Raw genomic sequence first — 22,007 nt, forward strand, 5'->3', positions numbered from 1 at the left:
CCCATCCCACACACACCCCACCCCCCCCATCCCACACACACCCCACCCCCCCCATCCCACACACACCCCACCCCCCCCATCCCACACACACCCCACCCCCCCCATCCCACACACACCCCACCCCCCCCATCCCAACACACCCCACCCCCCCCAATCCCACACACACCCCAACCCCCCATCACACACACATCCCACCCCCCCCCACTCCACACACATCCCACCCCCCCCACTCCACACACACCCCACCCCCCCCACTCCACACACACCCCACCCCCCCACTCCACACACACCCCACCCCCCCCACACACATCCCATCCCCCCACTCCACACACACCCCATCCCCCCACTCCACACACACCCCACACACACGGCCCCCCTCGCGACGCGCGCGCACACGGCCCCCCGACGCGCGCGCGCACACGCACACCTCCCCGACGCGCGCGCGCACACACGCACCCCACACCCATTCCCACCCCCGACGCGCGCGCACACACGCCCCACCTCGCGACGCGCGCACACACGCCCCACCTACGACGCGCGCACACACGCCCCCGCTCGCGACGCACGCACACACACCTCTCCCCAAAGCGCGCACACACACATACACCCCCCCCCCCCATCGCGCGCAAACTCCCCCCCCCCCCCCCCCGGCACACGCACACACACCCCCCCCCCGACGCGCACACACAAACGCACCCCCCGACGCACACACACCCCTCCGACGCACGCACACACACCCCTCCGACGCACGCACACACCCCCCCCGACGCACGCACACACACCCCCCCCGACGCGCGCACGCACACACCCCCCCCCCCGACGTGCGCACACACACACACACTCCCCCCCGACGCGCGCACACACACACACACTCCCCCCGACGCGCGCGCACACACACACTCCCCCCCGACGCGCGCGCACACACATCTCCCCCCGACGCGCGCGCACACACACATACACACCCCCCGACGCGCGCGCAAACACCCCCCCCCACCCCGACGCGCGCACACACACCCCCGACGCGCGCGCACACCCCCGACGCGCGCGCACACACACCCCCGACGCCCCCAACGCACACACAGAAACACACGCCCCCCAATGCACACACACACCCCGACGCTCACACACACACACGCCTCCCGATGCGCGCACACACACACGCCCCCCCCGACGCGCGCACACACACACGCCTCCCGATGCGCGCACACACACACGCCCCCCCCCCGACGCGCGCACACACACACGTCCCCCCGACGCGCGCGCACACACACGCCCCCCCGACGCGCGCACACACCCCTCTGATGCGCGCAGCTACACACACACACACACACACTCACCCCCCGACGCGCACACCCACACACTCACCCCCGACGCGCACACTCACACACACCCCCCCCCCCGACGGGCACTCGCACACACACCCCCCCCCCCCCCCGACGCGCGCACACACACACACACCACCCCCCCGACGCACACACATACGGAGGAGTTGGGCGGCAGGCTGCTTTTGATTCTTGAGCTAAAGGCACTTACCGCAGTGAGGGGCTCGGGGTTCTGGTGCTGCCCTTCCACCGGTTCCTCGGGATCCTGGTACACATCATCTTGCTCTAATGTTTCGGAATGGTGGAATTGCCAGCTATAACCTTCTTTACCCTCAGCCTTCTCATCTGTGGAATGTTTCCAGAACACGAACACAGAGAAAAAATAAACAAAACTAACAGCCATTAGAGACGGAGACATCCAGTGAAATCGGAACCATCGCTCACACTCTCTCTCCCCATCCCCAGGGTAATCCCCCCGAAACACACACAGAGTACCAGAAACAGGACGCCTCCACGGACCCTGTGCCTCGCTTTCCCAATGGTCACCACCTGCCCGAACCCGGGGCTGTTCAGTCTGCAGGGTTCCTGGGAACAGTCCAATTCGGATCAGGCGGCTGGCGGGTGAGGGACGGGGAGCCAATCGGGAGCAGCGTAACCCGGGGAGATCCAAGTTCAAGCAGCTCAATGCTGTGGCACTGCTTCAATGGGCACTGAGATTTCCATCACCCACACACCAAAGTTTGCATCACTGCTGAATGCAAAACCAAATACCGTCCTCTCTCTACACTCGCCACTCCTCACAGCTCGCTGGGGCGTCGCCACAGGGGCTTTATTCCACCACAGCAACTGAACACCTCTGACAGTGCAGCACTCCCCCAGTCCTGCACTGATGGCAATTGATGGAGCTTCCCACACAATGAGCAGAGACTCCCCTCGCTCGAGTAAACCAAGGACACAGGACACAGGACACAGAAGCACGCGCACACAACTACCGACCTACCGTTCCACTCAGTCTGCAGCTCCTCTTCCTTGGGCTGGGGTTCCACCCTTTCTGGAAGATTTTGTGGGGTCTCTGGTGAGGATCACATGTGAAAATGAGTTCTTCAACAAAACACGAAGCACTAAACCTTTCTAAACAGCGTGCTGATCAAATGCAACATGCAAGATCACAAATCAGAGATGTAATGGCTGGGGAAAGAAACAAGGTCCGGGGGATACAGGGGTGGGGATAGCGAGGAGGGTACGAAAAACAAACATCTCTGGTAATTAAAACTCTCCGAACACAGCAACAGGCTTCTGCACAAAGCAAACACTGTAAATCCAGTCAATCACAGGCGGGCTTTATTTTCAAGTCTATTTTCTGTTCAGCATTTTAGACCATCGCTTCTGTTCTTTACATTATCCAGGTGCAAGACAGAGGTCCGACAGAAGTTCACGCATCAGAGAAAGAAGTTATGTTAAACTTGTATCAAATCTTGGTTATATCGCACTTTGAGCATAGCACAGTGGTCATTGTATTATAAAGCGGATGGAAAGGCACTGGAGAAGGTTCTAAAAAAGATTTACGAATGATAAAAGAACAAAGAGAGGTTATCAAGAAAGACTGAACCGGCTGGGGTGCTTCTCTAGAAATACTGAGGGGCAACCTGATAAGGCTCTTTAAGGTTATGAAAGCATTTTATAAGAGTCGATACAGAGAAGATCTTTCCACTTGTGGGCAATAGTAAAACAAGGGGCCATAAATATATTTTTTTAATTCATTCATGGGCGAACGCATGCAGACACGCACGCTGGCCAGGCCGGCATTTATTGCCCGTCACTAATTGCCCGTGAGAAGGTGGTGGTGAGCCGCCTTCTTGAACCGCTACAGTCCGTGTGGTGAAGGTGCTCCCACAGTGCTGTTAGGGAGGGAGTTCCAGGATTGTGACCCAGTGACGATGAAGGAACGGTCGATATATTTCCCAGTCGGGATGGTGTGTGACTGGGAGGGGAACGTGGAGGTGGTGGTGTTCCCATGCACCTGCTGCCCTTGTCCTTCTAGGTGGTAGAGGTCGCGGGTTTGGGAGGTGCTGCCGAAGAATCCTTGGCGAGGTGCTGCAGTGCATCTTGTAGATGGTACACACTGCAGCCAGGGTGCTTCGGTGGTGGAGGGAGTGAATGTTGAAGGTGGTGGATGGGGAGCCAATCAAGCGGGCTGCTTTGGCCTGGATGGTGTTAAGGTTCTTGAGATAGTCACTAATAAATGCAATGGGGAATTCAGGAGAAACTTCTTTACCCAGAGAGGGGTGAGAATGTGGAACTCGCTGCCACAGGGAGGGGTTGAGGCGAATAGTATCGATGCATTTAAGGGGAAGCTGTATAAACACATGGGGGGGAGAGAGGAATAGAGGGATCTGGTAATGGGGTGGGATGGAGAGGATGGGAGGGGGCTGGTGTGGGGCATAAACCCCGGCACGGACCCGTTGGGCTGAATTTGTGCGCTAGAACTTGTATGTACCCTTAAGAGAATGAACTGGATTTACAGTGAGGGGTCCAGTACATACGATTCAGCAGGATGGACTGACTGACACCGTTCTGCACTCCAATAAGGACCAGGATTTCACCATTCTGATCGTCGATGCAGCCATGCGCCACTGGCGGATCAATCTGTAGTTGCAGAGTGACATGTGCAGCTCAGAGGGAGAATACAACATGCTGCACTCTGATTGTTGGTCAGTCAGCCCCTCCTGTGATCACAAGTTAGTCGTACCGTCCCGTGCTCCAAATCTAAACGAGCAAGTGCCAACCTTGGGCTGCTGGCTGGGCTGATGTGTGGATTGGCGAGGGAGGGGGCTCCGACTGGCTGCTCCGGGACTGCAGGAAGAGACTCCTGAGCTTGCCTGGCAGAAAAAAGCAGTTAAAATGCAAGCGGGAACATAGCAAACGGTAAGCAGCAGAGTCATCGGAACACGGACAACTGTACAAGGCAACACGGCAACAGATTGAAAGCCAGGCTATTCTGCATACTTGGGGCTAGCACCGATGATAATGTAATCACTCTCACTTTTCATTAATGTAGAAAATGCAGTTTCAAGGACTGTCCCAAATACTAAAAAACTCTGATGGGAATATGGGAATGTGTATGTCGCGGAGATGTTCCAGGATTGGATTTATTTGAAGGATTATATTCTCAGGATACAGGCATTGCTGGCAAGGTCAGCATTGATTGCCCATCCCGCGTTGCCCCTTGGGAAGGTAGCGGGCAACGTTCCGCTAAGCTGCGTGGCTGCAGAGCGGTCTGGAGGTCCTGCGCAGGCCGATCACCAGCCTTTACATGAAAGGTGTCGCTCATGTGCAGAAGTTTCTATGAGCCGCTCAGACACTTAAAGGGCCAGCGCACGACTAAAAAAAAAAGAGGGAACATTGGTGGTGGTGAGCCGTTGCCTTGAACCACTGCAGTCCGTGTGGTGAAGGTGCTCCCACAGTACTGTTAGGGAGGGAGTTCCAGGATTGTGACCCAGCGACGATGAAGGAACGGCCGATATATTTCCAAGTCAGGATGGTGTGTGACTGGGAGGGGAACGTGGAGGTGGTGGTGTTCCCATGCGCCTGCTGCCCTCGTCCCTCACACGGCCAGTTCCAGGGAGTCACACCCTGAATCTGCAGTGCGCCCCCCCAAAGGATTGGCTGCAGTTTCCCCACGCAATCAAAACGCAAAGTGACGCAGCGCAGCAAGCAGGCGAGAGCAAGCGCAGAGGACAAGCGGACACAGATTGTGTCGATAGTCATACACCTTGGATCATTTGTTGCCGGGGGAGAGGGAGAATGAGGTGCGTGAACATAAACCGGCAACAGTCACAGAAGAGAAGCAGAATGAAGCCAAGCTGTAACCACGCCCTGCCCGGGATCTCAGTCTCATGGCCTTCCGAATTGAATACCTCCAATCCCATGCGGAGGAGATTCTGTAGTTATGTGCTGCAGGGAAGGGGGAATAAAACGGTGCACAGCCCAAGGAGGATTGCACAGGCCGTGAGCTGTTACAGTCTGTGTCCTTACAGCCCAATGTGACGTGTCACCTCTCAGCACCCTGACCTACAAGACAGCTCTAGCATTAAACCTCTCAAAACTAACTGGTCACAATATTTTAACCAGGTGGAATTTACACGAAGAGCAAGTTTCTCGGGCTGTGCACAGGATGGCTGAGAGCATCTTAGAAACGACGAGAGTTAATATAGGAGTGTAAAATGCTGAGGTTTTTAGATAGAGTAAATAGGGAGAAATTGTTTCAATTGGAAACCAGACACCGATTGAAGGTACATTTACTGGGTCGAGACTAATCTTGAGCTGGTGTGATAAATGTAGGAGGCCTCGCTGCCACCAACAGACTCCCAACTAACAGCCAGAATCGTTCATACCGAAGGCCTGTCTGTGAAGAAAGGTCCCGGGATTCTGCGAGGGAATTAGGCTCAGAAGGAACGGTCTCTTGGTCCGAGGTGTTTGGTGTGGCCATTCCTTCAGTTCCTGCTGCCAACCCTTCCCGGTGGTAGGATAGGCTTCTGCCGTGCCTGGGCCCCAGGTCCCCAATGTTCAGGTACACTGGCAGCGTACCAACACCACCGATATTCTAACAAATCGAAACTGTTTTAAATAACAAGGTTACGGTCGAGCAATTTGTGACTCGGAAACCTGGCGACAAAAGCTGCTGGACTGCTGTCAATATCCCGTGTGTGTGTTTCTTTCCCATAAATACTCCTGGTTCAGCCAGGATTGGGGGGGGCAGGTCAGCACAGTGCCTTTCCGGCCAAGGGAGAGACCAGGACACAGTCGGTAGATCCGGTGCAGCTCGGCAGTAAGCGGTTAAACAATCAGCCACGAGGCTCAGTACACGCCTGGGCTGTTACGTGGCCCAGATTTAGCTTGGAGAAGCAGCGGTGTGTGAGGAGCGCTGGGGGGGGGGGGGGGGGGGGGGGGGGGGGGAGCCTGGCCCTGGGCAGAGAGAGGAGGGGCGCGGACCTTGTCCGTTACCTGGCTGTGTGCTGGCACCGAATGAGGACGGGTCTCCCGGCATGCTGCGCTCGCGCTCCTTGAACAGCTCCTTCGGATTCACCGATCTCTGGGAAATAATGGAGGCCGCCTCCTGCAAACAGACGAGCAGCGAATGGTAGAAGCCGAGAGTCTCGGGTATTAATGGGGAGCTCGATCCCGGCACCATCCACAGCCCAGCTCAAACCCCCGCACCTTGCCACACATCCCTCACCACAAAACAACTGACAATACTTCATCTATTTTCTCTAAACCACCAGCTGTAGGCTTCTGCCAACCTTGCGTGTGTCAGCTGTGGCTCAGTGGTAGCACTCTTGCCCGAGTCAGAAGGTCGTGGGTTCGAGTCCCGCTCCAGAGACTTGAGACATAATCTAGGCTGATACTCCCAGTGCAGTACTGAGGGAGCGGCGCACTGTCGGAGGGGCAGCACTGAGGGAGCGGCGCACTGTCGGAGGGGCAGCACTGAGGGAGCGGCGCACTGTCGGAGGGGCAGCACTGAGGGAGCGGCGCACTGTCGGAGGGGCAGCACTGAGGGAGCGGCGCACTGTCGGAGGGGCAGCACTGAGGGAGCGGCGCACTGTCGGAGGGGCAGCACTGAGGGAGCGGCGCACTGTCGGAGGGGCAGCACTGAGGGAGCGGCGCACTGTCGGAGGGGCAGCACTGAGGGAGCGGCGCACTGTCGGAGGGGCAGCACTGAGGGAGCGCCGCACTGTCGGAGGGGCAGCACTGAGGGAGCGCCGCACTGTCGGAGGGGCAGTACTGAGGGAGCGCTGCACTGTCGGAGGGGCAGTACTGAGGGAGGGCCGCACTGTCGGAGGGGCAGTACTGAGGGAGGGCCGCACTGTCGGAGGGGCAGTACTGAGGGAGGGCCGCACTGTCGGAGGGGCAGTACTGAGGGAGTGCTGCACTGTCGGAGGCTCCGTCATTTGGATAAGACCGAGGCCCTGTTTGACCCCTCAGGTGGGTGTAAAAGATCCCACAACACGGTCATGGCCAAAATTCATCCCTTGACCAGTCGACAGATTAAGTGGCTATTTGTCTCATAATTAATTGTGGGAGCTAGCTGTGCGCAAATTCGGTGCTGCTTTTGCGACATTACAACAGTGCTGACACTTCAGTACTTCACTGACTACAATACCCTGACCTGATGGAAATCGAGCTATCTCAGTTTTGAAATTATCGATTGACCCCCAACCTCAGCAGCTTTTTGGGGGAGAGTTTTCCAGATTCCCACGGCCCTTTGTGTGAAGAAGTGCTCCCTGACATCACCCCTGAGCGGCCGGGCTGTAATTTTAAAGTTACGCCCCCTTGTTCTGGACTCCCCCCACCAGAGGGAATAGTGCCTTGGGGCTTTCCTTCCCGATTTCCCTTTGGCAGCCACTGCTGATTCTTTCAGCGCCCTGCACCCCAACCTGTCATTGCACAGATGGTGCAGGATCAGTGCGTGGAGGAAACAGTCAGTGCACATACCGAGGCCTTCTCAATCGACTGACTTCTCTTGAAGCCCTTGCGCATCGCTGCCTGGTATTCCTGCTCCTGCTCATTCTGCAAAAAACATCAAGATGGCGTTAGACGTGGCACAGCGGCGGAGTCACTAACCACGGGGCGGCTGAAACTGCCCGCCCGCGCACCACATCCGGAAATGCAGGGCAAGGAACCGAAACACAGAACGGCAGACTGAGTTGCACCGTGAACAAGGAACATCATGGTATTCCCTGCCGCTTGGCCCCGGCGCCAGAAAGCGTGGACATGGGGCAGGTTGCAGTGGAGAGCCAAAGCCTGGGAACCAGAGGCTGGCAGGCAGCGCAGTATGGCTCCACTGTGGGCTTTCCCGCAACCAGTCCACGTTAACTGCAGCATTCTGGGTCACGTAGTTAGTACAGACCAATCAACACTGCAGCCTCTCGACTATCGCAACACACACCATTCACTCCCATCTTTTTTTACCCATACTGGAGTAATAGCTCATCCCAAAGCAGGCCCCTCCGACAGTGCAGCACTCCCTCAGCAGTGGAGTGTCAGTTTCGATTATGGGCTCAAGTCCTGGAGTGATGCTGGAAATTACAATCTTGAGCCAATCCAACACTTGGAGCTTCACTCTGCATCTAACCAACTCCACACAAGCCCTGGGAATGTTTGATGGGACAGTGTAGAGGGAGCTTTACTCTGTATCTAACCCCCTGTACCTGCCCTGGGAGTGTTTGATGGGACAGTGTAGAGGGAGCTTTACTCTGTATCTAACCCCCTGTCCCTGCCCTGGGAGTGTTTGATGGGACAGTGTAGAGGGAGCTTTACTCTGTATCTAACCCCCTGTCCCTGCCCTGGGAGTGTTTGATGGGACAGTGTAGAGGGAGCTTTACTCTGTATCTAACCCGTGCTGTACCTGCCCTGGGAGTGTTTGATGGGACAGTGTAGAGGGAGCTTTACTCTGTATCTAACCCCCTGTACCTGCCCTGGGAGTGTTTGATGGGACAGTGTAGAGGGAGCTTTACTCTGTATCTAACCCGTGCTGTACCTGCCCTGGGAGTGTTTGATGGGACAGTGTAGAGGGAGCTTTACTCTGTATCTAACCCGTGCTGTACCTGCCCTGGGTGTGTTTGATGCCAAAAGCCTGGATGCAAAAGGTCGGAAATGTTTTTTCCCCAGCAGTAAGTCACAAACACCGAGAACAGAACATCTCCAACATGGGGTCACCTCAAACCCTTCAGTCAGGCGGCCGGCGTCCATCGTCCTCCCCCCCCCCGGACAGACAGCCGGCGCCCCCTCCCCTCGGACAGGCGGCCGGCCCCTCTCCCCTCGGACAGACTCGAGGTTTAGACAATGGAGCAGCAGTTGCCCATGACTCACCCAGCGTTGCTTCTCCTGCTCTCTGCTCTGGGAGTCTTGTCTCTTCTGGAACTGCCTGCAACAGCGGAACAGTAAGTGAATTCCAGGACGACCAGCGTGAAAGAGGTTTAATGAGCGGGTCGATGGTTCAGACGCTCACTGGGAGCTACTCTGCTCTTTTACCAATGGATCCAATTAGAGTCGCCGCAGAAACCATAGCAAACGCACTGAGGTACCGTTGCCTCATCAAAGGGGAACACATGGCTTCCCACTCCTGGCTCAGGCATTTCAATGTGACCTTTGGCACACGCCATATTCCGCCTGTAATGGCACCACTTCACACGGGGCCTCGTTATCGGGAGCGGTTTCGAATGATCCGGATTATGAAGGGGAGAATGTTTCCATGTATAGGGAGTCCAAAACTAGGGGTCATGAATATAATGCAGTCACCAAGAAACCCAATGGGGAATTCAGCAGAAACTTCTTTACCCAGAGAGGGGTGAGAATGTGGAACTCACTGCCACAGGGAGGGGTTGAAGCGAATAGCAGGGATGCATTTAAGGGAAGGCTAGATGAACATGAGGGATAAAGGAATAGAACGATAAGAACATAAGATCAAGGAGCAGGAGTCGGCCATTCGGCCTCTCGAGCCTGTTCCGCCATTCAATATCATGGTGATCATCGACCTCAACTCCACTTTCCCACTCAATCCCCATATCCCTTGATTCCCCAGAGTCCAAAAATCTATTTCTCAGCCTTGAATATATTCAGACACTCAGCATCCACAGCCCTTTGGAGCAGAGAATTCCAAAAATTCACCACCCTCTGACCTAAATGGCCGACACCTTATCCTTAGACTATACCCCTTAGTTCTACCTGTTGAGGGGTGGGAGAAGATTCGTGTGCAGCATGAACACCAGGCATGGGACGGAATGGCCGGTTTCTGTGCCGTAATACTATGGCTCATGCTCCATCACAACACCCATCGTGCAGCCGGTCCCAGCCTGCTCCAACAGTCGGAGAGGCGGAGCAGCAGTGCGAGTGAGGCCTCTAAAGGCCCAGCGGGAGTCCTGGGATCGGCGGCAGTCGCAGAGGCCTATAAAGGCCAGCCGGTGCAGCTGCAGCAGGTTGAGAAGCCAAAAAGGTAGAAAGAAATCGAATGCAACACCTGTGCCATGTGGGAATTCCTGGATACTTCCCGCAACGGGGATGACCACATGTGCAGGAAGTGTCTCCAGCTCTTCCAACTCGAGCGCCGAGTCTCGGAGCTTGCGCGAGGACTGGAGGCACTGAGAAGCATCCGAGAGAACGAGAGGCACATGGATAGCTCGTTTCAGGCGTTGGTCACCCCACAGATTAAAAGGGTACAGGAGGATAGGGAATGGGTGACCGTCACACACAAGAGTATGGCGAGGCAGGTAGTGAAGGAGTCCCGAGGCTATCCCGCTCTCCAACCGGTACTCTATTCTGACTACTGGCGAGGGCGGTGATGCCTCTGGGGAGTGCAGCCAGGGCCAAATCCACAGCACCGTGGGTGGCTCAGCTGCACAGGGGGGAGGAAGAAGACGGGAAGGGCTATAGTGATAGGAGATTCAATAGTTAGGGGAGCAGATAGGTGCTTCTGCGGCAGCAAAAGTGACATCAGGATGGTGTGTTGCCTCCCTGGTGTAAGGGTCAATGATGTCACTGAGCGACTGCAAGGCATTCTGGGAAGGGAAGGGGAACAGCCAGTGGTTGTGGTCCACATTGGTACCAACGACATCGGTAGAAAGAGGGGTGAGGTCCCGAAAGCTGAGTTTAGGGAACTAAGAAAAAGATTGAAAGCCAGGACCTCAAAGGTGGTAATCTCGGGATTTCTGCCAGTGCCACGTACTAGTGAGGGTAGAAAAAGGAAGGCTAGTCAGATAAATACGTGGCTGGGGCATTGGTATAGGAGGGAGGGCTTTAGTTTCCTGAACAATTGGGACCGCTTCTGGGGTAGGTGGGACCTGTACAAGTCGGACAGGTTACACTTCAACAGAGACGGGACCAATGTTCTCGCGGGTGGTTTTGATAGTGCGGTTGGGAGGGCTTTAAACTAGCTTGGCAGGGGGCTGGGAACCCAGGAGAGGGCTCTGAGCTAGTTAGAGTGGGTGAGAGCTTAGATGAACAGAACCCCAAGAAAGGATGCAAAAGGCAGGAGGCAACAGAGCAGAGTAGCACTGGGGTAAGTGTAAACCACAAGGTGATAGGAAGGGACAATATGTATTAATATAAAGGGGCTGCAGGAGGGGTCAAAAACTAAAAATCATGGTTTAAAAACTAGCATTAAAACACTCTACCGAAACGCACGCAGCATTCGAAACAAAGTAAATGAGTTGACGACACAAATTACAAATAGGTATGATTTGGTGGCCATTACAGAAACGTGGTTGCAGGGTGGCCAAGACTGGAAATTAAACATACAGGGGTATCTGACAATTCGGAAAGATAGACAAGAAACATAGAAACATAGAAAATAGGTGCAGGAGTAGGCCATTCGGCCCTTCTAGCCTGCACCGCCATTCAATGAGTTCATGGCTGAACATTCAACTTCAGTACCCCATTCCTGCTTTCTCGCCATACCCCTTGATCCCCCTAGTAGTAAGGACCTCACCTAACTCCTTTTTGAATATATTTAGTGAATTGGCCTCAACAACTTTGTGTGGTAGAGAATTCCACAGGTTCACCACTCTCTGGGTGAAGAAGTTCCTCCGCATCTCGGTCCTAAATGGCTTACCCCTTATCCTTAGACTGTGACCTCTGGTTCTGGACTTCCCCAACATTGGGAACATTCTTCCTGCATCTAACCTGTCTAACCCCGTCAGAATTTTAAATGTTTCTATGAGGTCCCCTCTCATTCTTCTGAACTCCAGTGCCCAGTTGATCCAGTCTTTCTTGATAGGTCAGTCCCGCCATCCCGGGAATCAGTCTGGTGAACCTTCGCTGCACTCCCTCAATAGCAAGAATGTCCTTCCTCAGGTTAGGAGACCAAAACTGTACACAATACTCCAGGTGTGGCCTCACCAATGCCCTGTACAACTGTAGCAACACCTCCCTGCCCCTGTACTCAAATCCCCTTGCTATGAAGGCCAACATGCCATTTGCTTTCTTAACCGCCTGCTGCACCTGCATGCCAACCTTCAATGACTGATGTATCATGACACCCAGGTCTCTTTGCACCTCCCCTTTTCCTAATCTGTCACCATTCAGATAATAGTCTGTCTCTCTGTTTTTACCACCAAAGTGGATAACCTCACATTTATCCACATTATACTTCATCTGCCATGCATTTGCCCACTCACCTAACCTATCCAAGTCGCTCTGCAGCCTCACAGCATCCTCCTCGCAGCTCACACTGCCACCCAACTTAGTGTCATCCGCAAATTTGGAGATACTACATTTAATCCCCTCATCTAAATCATTAATGTACAGTGTAAACAGCTGGGGCCCCAGCACAGAACCTGCGGTACCCCACTAGTCACTGCCTGCCATTCTGAAAAGTACCCATTTACTCCTACTCTTTGCTTCCTGTCTGACAACCAGTTCTCAATCCATGTCAGTACACTACCCCCAATCCCATGTGCTCTAACTTTGCACATCAATCTCTTGTGTGGGACCTTGTCGAACGCCTTCTGAAAGTCCAAATATACCACATCAACTGGTTCCCCCTTATCCACTCTACTGGAAACATCCTCAAAAAATTCCAGAAGATTTGTCAAGCATGATTTCCCTTTCACAAATCCATGCTGACTTGGACCTATCATGTCACCTCTTTCCAAATGCACTGCTATGACATCCTTAATAATTGATTCCATCATTTTACCCACTACCGATGTCAGGCTGACCGGTCTGTAATTCCCTGTTTTCTCTCTCCCTCCTTTTTTAAAAAGTGGGGTTACATTGGCTACCCTCCACTCCATAGGAACTGATCCAGAGTCAATGGAATGTTGGAAAATGACTGTCAACGCATCCACTATTTCCAAGGCCACCTCCTTAAGTACTCTGGGATGCAGTCCATCAGGCCCTGGGGATTTATCGGCCTTCAATCCCATCAATTTCCCCAACACAATTTCCCGACTAATAAGGATTTCCCTCAGTTCCTCCTCCTTACTAGACCCCCCCGACCCCTTTTATAACCGGAAGGTTGTTTGTGTCCTCCTTAATGAATACCGAACCAAAGTACTTGTTCAATTGGTCCGCCATTTCTTTGTTCCCCGTTATGACTTCCCCTGATTCTGACTGCAGGGGACCTACGTTTGTCTTTACTAACCTTTTTCTCTTTACATATCTATAGAAACTTTTGCAATCCGTCTTAATGTTCCCTGCAAGCTTCTTCTCGTACTCCATTTTCCCTGCCCTAATCAAACCCTTTGTCCTCCTCTGCTGAGTTCTAAATTTCTCCCAGTCCCCAGGTTCGCTGCTATTTCTGGCCAATTTGTATGCCACTTCCTTGGCTTTAATACTATCCCTGATTTCCCTTGATAGCCACGGTTGAGCCACCTTCCCTTTTTTATTTTTATGCCAGACAGGAATGTACAATTGTTGTAGTTCATCCATGCGGTCTCTAAATGTCTGCCATTGCCCATCCACAATCAACCCCTTAAGTATCATTCGCCAATCCATCCCAGCCAATTCACGCCTCATACCTTCAAAGTTAGCCTTCTTTAAGTTCTGGACCATGGTCTCTGAATTAACTGTTTCATTCTCCATCCCAATGCAGAATTCCACCATATTATCGTCACTCTTCCCCAAGGGGCCTCGCACAACGAGATTGCTAATTAATCCTCTCTCATTACATAACACCCAGTCTAAGATGGCCTCCCCCCTAGTTGGTTCCTCGACATATTGGTCTAAAAAACCATCCCTTATGCACTCCAGAAAATCCTCCTCCACCGTATTGCTTCCAGTTTAATATGCACATAGATTGGGCTAACCAAAGTCACCCATTATAACTGCTGCACCTTTATTGCACGCACCCCTAATTTCATGTTTGATGAAGGGAAAGAAGGTGGGGTAGCTCTATTAATAAAGGATGATATCAGGGCAGTTGTGAGAGACGATATTGGCTCGAATGAACAAAATATTGATTCATTGTGGGTGGAGATTAGAGAGAGTAAGGGGAAAAAGTCACTGGTGGGCGTAGTTTATAGGCCCCCAAATAATAACTTCATGGTGGGGCGGACAATAATCTAGGGAATAATGGAGGCATGTGAAAAAGGAACGGCAGTAATCATGGAGGATTTTAACCTACATATCGATTAGTCAAATCAAATCGCATGGGGTAGCCTTGAGGAGGAATTCATAGAATGCATACGGGATTGTTTCTTAGAACAGTATGTTACAGAACCTACAAGGGAGCAAGCTATCTTAGATCTGGTCCTGTGTAATGAGACAGGAATAATAAACTATCTCCTCGTAAAAGATCCTCTCGGAATGAGTGATCACAGTATGGTTGAATTTGTAATACAGATTGAGGGTGAGCAAGTAGTGTCTCAAACGAGCGTACTATGCTTAAACAAAGGGGACTACAGTGGGATGAGGGCAGAGTTGGCTAAAGTAGACTGGGAACACAGACTAAATGGTGGCACAATTGAGGAACAGTGGAGGACTTTTAAGGAGCTCTTTCATAATGCTCAACAAAAATATATTCCAGTGAAAAAGGGCGGTAAGAGAAGGGATAACCAGCCGTGGATAACCAAGGAAATAAAGGAGAGTATCAAATTAAAAACCAATGCGTATAAGGTGGCCAAGGTTAGTGGGAAACTAGAAGATTGGGAAAATTTTAAACGACAGCAAAGAATGACTAAGAAAGCAATAAAGAAAGGAAAGATAGATTACGAAAGTAAACTTGCGCCAAACAATAAAAACAGATAGTAAAAGCTTTTACAGATATATAAAACGGCAAAGAGTGACTAAAGTAAATGTTGGTCCCTTAGAAGATGAGAAGGGGGATTTACTAATGGGAAATGTGGAAATGGCCGAGACCTTAAACAATTATTTTGCTTCGGTCTTCACAGTGGAAGACACAAAAACCATGCCAAAAATTGCTGATCACGGAAATGTGGGAAGGGAGGACCTTGAGACAATCACCATCACTAGGGGGGTAGTGCTGGACAGGCTAATGGGATTCAAGGTAGACAAGGCCCCTGGTCCTGATGAAATGCATCCCAGGGTATTAAAAGAGATGGCAGAAGTTATAGCAGATGCATTTGTTATAATCTAACAAAATTCTCTGGACTCTGGGGAGGTACCAGCAGATTGGAAAGCAGCTAATGTAACGCCTCTGTTTAAAAAAGGGGGCAGACAAAAGGCAGGTAACTATAGGCCGGTTAGTTTAACATCTGTAGTGGGGAAAATGCTTGAAGCTATCATTAAGGAAGAAATAGCGGGACATCTAGATAGGAATAATGCAATCAAGCAGACGCGCAACATGGATTCATGAAGGGGAAATCATGTTTAACTAATTTACTGGAATTTTTGATATAACGAGCATGGTGGATAGAGGTGTACCGATGGATGTGGTGTATTTAGATTTCCAAAAGGCATTCAATAAGGTGCCACACAAAAGGTTACTGCAGAAGATAAAGGTACGCAGAGTCAGAGGAAATGTATTAGCATGGATAGAGAATTGGCTGGCTAACAGAAAGCAGAGAGTCGGGATAAATGGGTCCTTTTCGGGTTGGAAATCGGTGGTTAGTGGTGTGCAACAGGGATCGGTGCTGGGACCACAACTGTTTACAATATACATAGATGACCTGGAAGAGGGGACAGAGTGTAGTGTAACAAAATTTGCAGATGACAAAGATTAGTGGGAAAGCGGGTTGTGTAGAGGACACAGAGAGGCTGCAAAGAGATTTAGATAGGTTAAGCGAATGGGCTAAGGTTTGGCAGATGGAATACAATGTCGGAAAATGTGAGGTCATCCACCTTGGGGGAAAAAAAACAGTAAAAGGGAATATTATTTGAATGGGGAGAAATTACAACATGCTGTGGTGCAGAGGGACCTGGAGGTCCTTGTGCATGAATCCCAAAAAGTTAGTTTGCGGGTGCAGCAGGTAATCAGGAAGGCGAATAGAATGTTGGCCTTCATTGCGAGAGGGATGGAGTACAAAAGCAGGGAGGTCCTGCTGCAACTGTACAGGGTATTGGTGAGGCCGCACCTGGAGTACTGCGTGCAGTTTTGGCCACCTTACTTAAGGAAGGACATACTAGCTTTGGAGGGGGTACAGAGACGATTCACTCGGCTGATTCCGGAGATGAAGGGGTTACCTTATGATGATAGATTGAGTAGACTGGGTCTTTCCTCGTTGAAGTTCAGAAGGATGAGGGGTAATCTTATAGAAACATTTAAAATAATGAAAGGGATAGACAAGATAGAGGCAGAGAGGTTGTTTCCACTGGTCAGGGGAGACGACAACTAGGGGGCACGGCCTCAAAATACGGGGGAGCCAATTTAAAACCGAGTTGAGAAGGAATTTCTTCTCCCAGAGGGTTGTGAATCTGTGGAATTCTCTGCCCAAGGAAGCAGTTGAGGCTAGCTCATTGAATGTATTCAAATCACAGATAGATAGATTTTTGACCAATAAGGGAATTAAGGGTTATGGGGAGCGGGTGGGTAAGTAGAGCTGAGTCCACGGCCAGATCAGCCATGATCTTGTTGAGTGGTGGTGCAGGCTCGAGGGGCTAGATGGCCTACTCCTGTTCCCAATTCTTCTGTCCTTATGAAAGGTGACGTCACGGCCAAGGGGGTAAGTGATTGGCTGGAGATTGGTAAGTAGTTTTTCTTTTCTATATCAGTAAGTAAGCATTGTTGAAGCCAATTTAAGTTAATTTGGGGGTTAAGTCATGGCAGGAGAGCTCGGACATGTGTTACGCTCCTCCTGTACTATGTGGGAAGTCAGGGACGCTTCCGGTATCCCTGACGATTACGTTTGTGGGAAGTGTATCCGGCTGCAGCTCCTGAAGGACCGCACCGCGGCACTGGAGCTGTGGATGGATTCACTCTGGAGCATCCACGATGCTGAGAATGACGTGAATAGCATATTTAGTGAGTTGGTCTTACCGCAGGAAAAAGTTACTCAGGCAGATAGATATGGATGACCAACAGGAAGAGCAGTGGAAGGAAGGTAGTGCAGGGGTCCCCTGCGGTCATCCCCCTGAAAACAGATACACCGCTTTGGGTACTGTTGAGGGGGATGACTCACCAGGGGAGGGCAGCAGCAGCCAAGTTCATGGCACCGTGGGTGGCTTGGCTGCACAGGAGGGCAGGAAAAAGAGTGGGAGAGCGATAGTGATAGGGGATTCAATTGTAAGGAGAATAGATAGACGTTTCTGCGGCCGCAACCGAGACTCCAGGATGGTATGTTGCCTCCCTGGTGCAAGGGTCAAGGATGTCTCGGAGCGGGTGCAGGGCATTCTGAAAAGGGAGGGTGAACAGCCAGTTGTCGTGGTGCATATAGGTACCAACGATATAGGTTAAAAAAAGGAATGATGTCCTACAAGGTGAACTTAGGGAGCTCGGAGCTAAATTAAAAAGTAGGGCATCAAAAGTAGTAATCTCAGGATTGCTACCAGTGCCACGTGCTAGTCAGAGTAGGAATCGCAGGATAGCTCAGATGAATACGTGGCTTGAGGAGTGGTGCAGCAGGGAGGGATTCAAATTCCTGGGACATTGGAACTGGTTCTGGGGGAGGTGGGACCAGTACAAACTGGACGGTCTGCACCTGGGCAGGACCGGAACCAATGTCCTAAGGGGAGCGTTTGCTCGTGCTGTTGGGGAGGAGTTAAACTAATACGGCAGGGGGATGGGAACTTATGCAGGGAGACAGAGGGAAGTCGAATGGGGGCAGAAGCAAAAGATAGAAAGGAGAATAGTAAAAGTGGAGGGCAGAGAAACCCAAGGCAAAAAGCAAAAACGGCCTCATTACAGCAAAATTCTAAAGGGGCAAAGTGTGTTAAAAAGACAAGCCTGAAGGCTCTGTGCCTCAATGCGAGGAGTATTCGGAATAAGGTGGACGAATTAACTGCGCAGACAGCAGTTAACGGATATGATGTAATTGGCATCACGGAGACATGGCTCCAGGGTGACCATGGCTGGGAACTCAACATCCAGGGGTATTCAACATTTAGGAAGGATAGATAGAAAGGAAAAGGAGGTGGGGTGGCATTGCTGGTGAAAGAGGAAATTAATGCAATAGTAAGGAAGGACATTAGCTTGGATGAAGTGGAATCAGTATGGGTGGAGCTGCGGAATACCAAGGGGCAGAAAACGCTAGTGGGAGTTGTGTACAGGCCACCAAACAGTAGTAGTGAGGTTGGGGACAGCATCAAACAAGAAATAAGGGATGCATGCAATAAAGGTACAGTAGTTATTATGGATGACTTTAATCTACATATTGATTGGACTAACCAAACTGGTATCAATACGGTGGAGGAGGATTTCCTGGAGTGTATTAGGGATGGTTTCCTGGACCATAACATGGTAGAATTCTTTATTAAGATGGAGAGTGACACAGTTAAGTCAGAAACGAGGGTCCTGAACTTAAGGAAAGGTAACTTCGATGGTTTGAGGCGTGAATTGGCTAGAGTAGACTGGCAAGGGTTGACAGTGGATAGGCAATGGCAAACATTTGAAGATCACATGGATGAACTTCAGCATTGTACATCCCTATCTGGAGTAAAAATAAAACGGGGAAGATGGCTCAACCGTGGCTAACAAGGGAAATTAAGGATAGTGTTAAATCTAAGGAAGAGGCATATAAATTGGCGAAAAAAAGCAGCAAACCGGAGGACTGGGAGAAATTTAGAATTCAGAGGAGGACAAAGGGGGGTTTAATTAAGAGGGGGAAAATAGAGTACAAGAAGCAGCTTGCCAGGAACATAAAAACTGATTGCAAAAGCTTCCATAGATATATGAAGTGAAAAAGATTAGTGAAGACAAACGTAGGTCCCTTGCAGTCGGATTCAGGTGAATTTACAATTGGGAACAAAGAAATGGCAGACCAATTGAACAAATACTTTGGTTCTGTCTTCATGAAGGAAGACACAAATGACCTTCCGAAAGTACTAGGGGACCGAGGGTCTAGTAAGAAGGAGGAACTGAAGGATATCCTTATTAGGCAGGAAATTGTGTTAGGGAAATTGATGGGATTGAAGGCCAATAAATTCCCGGGCCCGATAGTCTGCATCCCAGAGTACTTAAGGAAGTGGCCATAGAAATAGTGGATGCATTGGTGATCATTTTCCAACAGTCTATCGACTCGGGATCAGTTCCTATGGACTGAAGGGTAGCTAATATAACACCATTTTTTAAACAGGAAGCGGGAGAGCAAACGGGTAATTATAGACCGGTTAGCCTGACATCAGTAGTGGGGAAAATGTTGGAATCAATTATTAAGGATCAAATAGCAACGCAAGGGAAATCATGCTTGACAAATCTTCTGGAATTTTTTGAGGATGTAACTAGTAGAGTGGACAAGGGAGAACCAGTGGATGTGGTGTATTTGGACTTTCAAAAGGCTTTTGACAAGGTCCCACACAAGAGATTGGTGTGCAAAATCAAAGCACATGGTATTGGGGGCAATATACGGACGTGGATAGAGAACTGGTTGGATACAGGAAGCAGAGAGTCGGGATAAACGGGTCCTTTCAGAATGGCACGCAGTGACTAGTGGAGTGCCGCAGGGCTCAGTGCTGGGACCCCTGCTCTTTACAATATACATCAATGATTTGGATGAAGGAATTGAGTGTAATATTTCCAAGTTTGCAGATGACACTAAACTGGGTGGCAGTGTGAGCTGTGAGGAGGACACTAAAAGGCTGCAGGGTGACTTAGACAAGTTAGGTGAGTGGGCAAATGCATGGCAGATGCAGTATAATGTGGATAAATGAAAGGTTATCCATTTTGGGGGCAAAAACACGAAGACAGATTATCTGAATGGTGGTAGATTAGGAAAAGGGGAGGTGCAACGAGACCTGGGTGTCATGGTTCATCAGTCATTGAAAGTTGGCATACAGGTGCAGCAGACAGTAAAGAAGGAAAATGGTATGCTGGCCTTCATAGCTCGGAGATTTGAGTATAGGAGCAGGGAAGTCTTACTGCAGTTGTACAGGGCCTTGGTGAGGCCTCACCTGGAGTATTGTGTTCAATTTTGGTCTCCTAATCTGAGGAAGGACAATCTTGCTATTGAGGGAGTGCAGCGAAGGTTCACCAGACTGATTCCCGGGATGGCAGGACTGACATATGAGGAGAGACTGGATCAACTGGGCCTTGAAACATTGGAGTTTCGAAGGAGAGGGGATCTCATAGAAACATACAAGATTCTGACGGGACGGGACAGGTTAGATGCGGGTAGATTGTTCCCGATGTTGGGGAAGTCCAGAACCAGGGGACACAGTTTTAGGATAAGAGGTAGGCCATTTAGGACTGAGATGAGGAGAAATTTCTTCACTCAGAGAGTTGTTAACCTGTGGAATTCCCTGCCGCAGAGAGTTGTTGATGCCAGTTCATTGGATATATTCAAGAGGGGGGTTAGATATGGCCCTTACGGCTAAAGGGATCAAGGGGTATGGAGAGAAAGCAGGAAAGGGGTACTGAGAGAATGATCAGCCATGATCTTATTTAATGGCGGTGCAGGCTCGAAGGGCCGAATGGCCTACTCCTGCACCTATTTTCTATGTTTCTAACACCGCTTCACCCACAGAAAAAAGGCAAGACGACACTCACTTCTGTTCATCGATCCGATTGGACTTCTCCTTGAACTGCTGCTCCCTCTGCTCCGACTCCTGTCTCTCCCGCTCCTTCCTCGCCTGCTCCAAGCCCTCTTGTTCCAGCACCCTCTTCTTTTTATCTTCATCCCTTCGCTTCTCTTCGTCTTTCTGGTGGGAAAGGGGCTCGCGGTTATTCTGGGATTCAGTCGCTGTGAGGCGGACAGAGTAAAGCCGAAGGGAACAGCGACCGCGAGGGATACCCCTGCGGGTCCCCATATATCTGCAGGATGCCCAGTCGCAGTGTGTGGGCACAGCTCCAAGGGGCCGCCCCCCAGGCAGGGGGAGTGGGCTGCTCCACGCCGCCCCCGCCCCCAAGCAGGGGGAGCGGGCTTCTCCATGCTGTTCCCCCCCCCCACACCGGTGGGCAGGGGGAGTGGTGCCTGTATTGGACTGTACAGCCACCTAAGAACTGATGCTAAGAGTGGAAGCAAGTCTTCCTCGATTCCGAGGGACTGCCCATGATGCTGCCTCCCCTAGGCAGAGCAAGTGGGCTGCCCCACGCTGCTGCCTTAAACATGGTCAGCAACAATGCTTGATTTATTTAAAACTTATTCTCAGGATGGAGGCGTCACTGGCAAGGCTGGCATTTATTGCCCGGAGAAGGTGGTGTTGGGCCTTCTGGATCCACTAGTGGTTTTATAATGTGAGTTGCTCGGCCACTTCAGCAGATAGTTTAAGAGTCAACCCCGTGGGTGTGGGACTGGAGTCACCTATAGGCCAGATGAGGTAAGGCCGGCAGGTTTCCTTCCCCAAAGAGCATCAGTGAACCCGTTGGGTTTATGCCAATCCAACAGCTTCATGGTCACTTTTACTGACAGCAGCTTTTTATTTCCAGATTGAACTCAGGATGTCGGGACATGAGCTGTGGGTCACACGGCCAATTTAATCCCTGTGCTATTAACACTTTCCCGTGCAGAGCCTTACCTCGGTCTGGGCCCAGAAGCTCTCTTTGTTCACACCTCGGATTTCCGACATTGCATTGGTCTTCTTATAAACCGAGCCCTGGGGAGAAGAGAACGGGAAATAATTAACTCCCTGCGGGGTGCT

The 22,007-nt window shown here is 51.3% G+C and overlaps 1 protein-coding gene across 1 annotated transcript in view; it reads right to left on the reverse strand.

Moving 5' to 3' along the window:
• The window catches only part of LOC139234660 (drebrin-like protein B), a 37,537-nt gene that overhangs the window by 7,341 nt on the left and 8,189 nt on the right, over window positions 1–22,007 (reverse strand). The window contains exons 6-13 of the mRNA XM_070865342.1: window positions 21,885–21,962; window positions 20,917–21,068; window positions 9,192–9,246; window positions 7,815–7,889; window positions 6,327–6,438; window positions 4,109–4,201; window positions 2,323–2,394; window positions 1,483–1,667 (exon numbers count right to left, since the gene is read on the reverse strand). Coding sequence (XP_070721443.1) covers window positions 1,483–1,667; window positions 2,323–2,394; window positions 4,109–4,201; window positions 6,327–6,438; window positions 7,815–7,889; window positions 9,192–9,246; window positions 20,917–21,068; window positions 21,885–21,962 — 822 coding nt within the window. The remainder of the gene's footprint in view (window positions 1–1,482; window positions 1,668–2,322; window positions 2,395–4,108; window positions 4,202–6,326; window positions 6,439–7,814; window positions 7,890–9,191; window positions 9,247–20,916; window positions 21,069–21,884; window positions 21,963–22,007) is intronic.

This window comes from Pristiophorus japonicus, chromosome 22 (assembly GCF_044704955.1).
Source record: "Pristiophorus japonicus isolate sPriJap1 chromosome 22, sPriJap1.hap1, whole genome shotgun sequence".
NCBI classification, from domain to species: Eukaryota; Metazoa; Chordata; class Chondrichthyes; family Pristiophoridae; genus Pristiophorus; species Pristiophorus japonicus.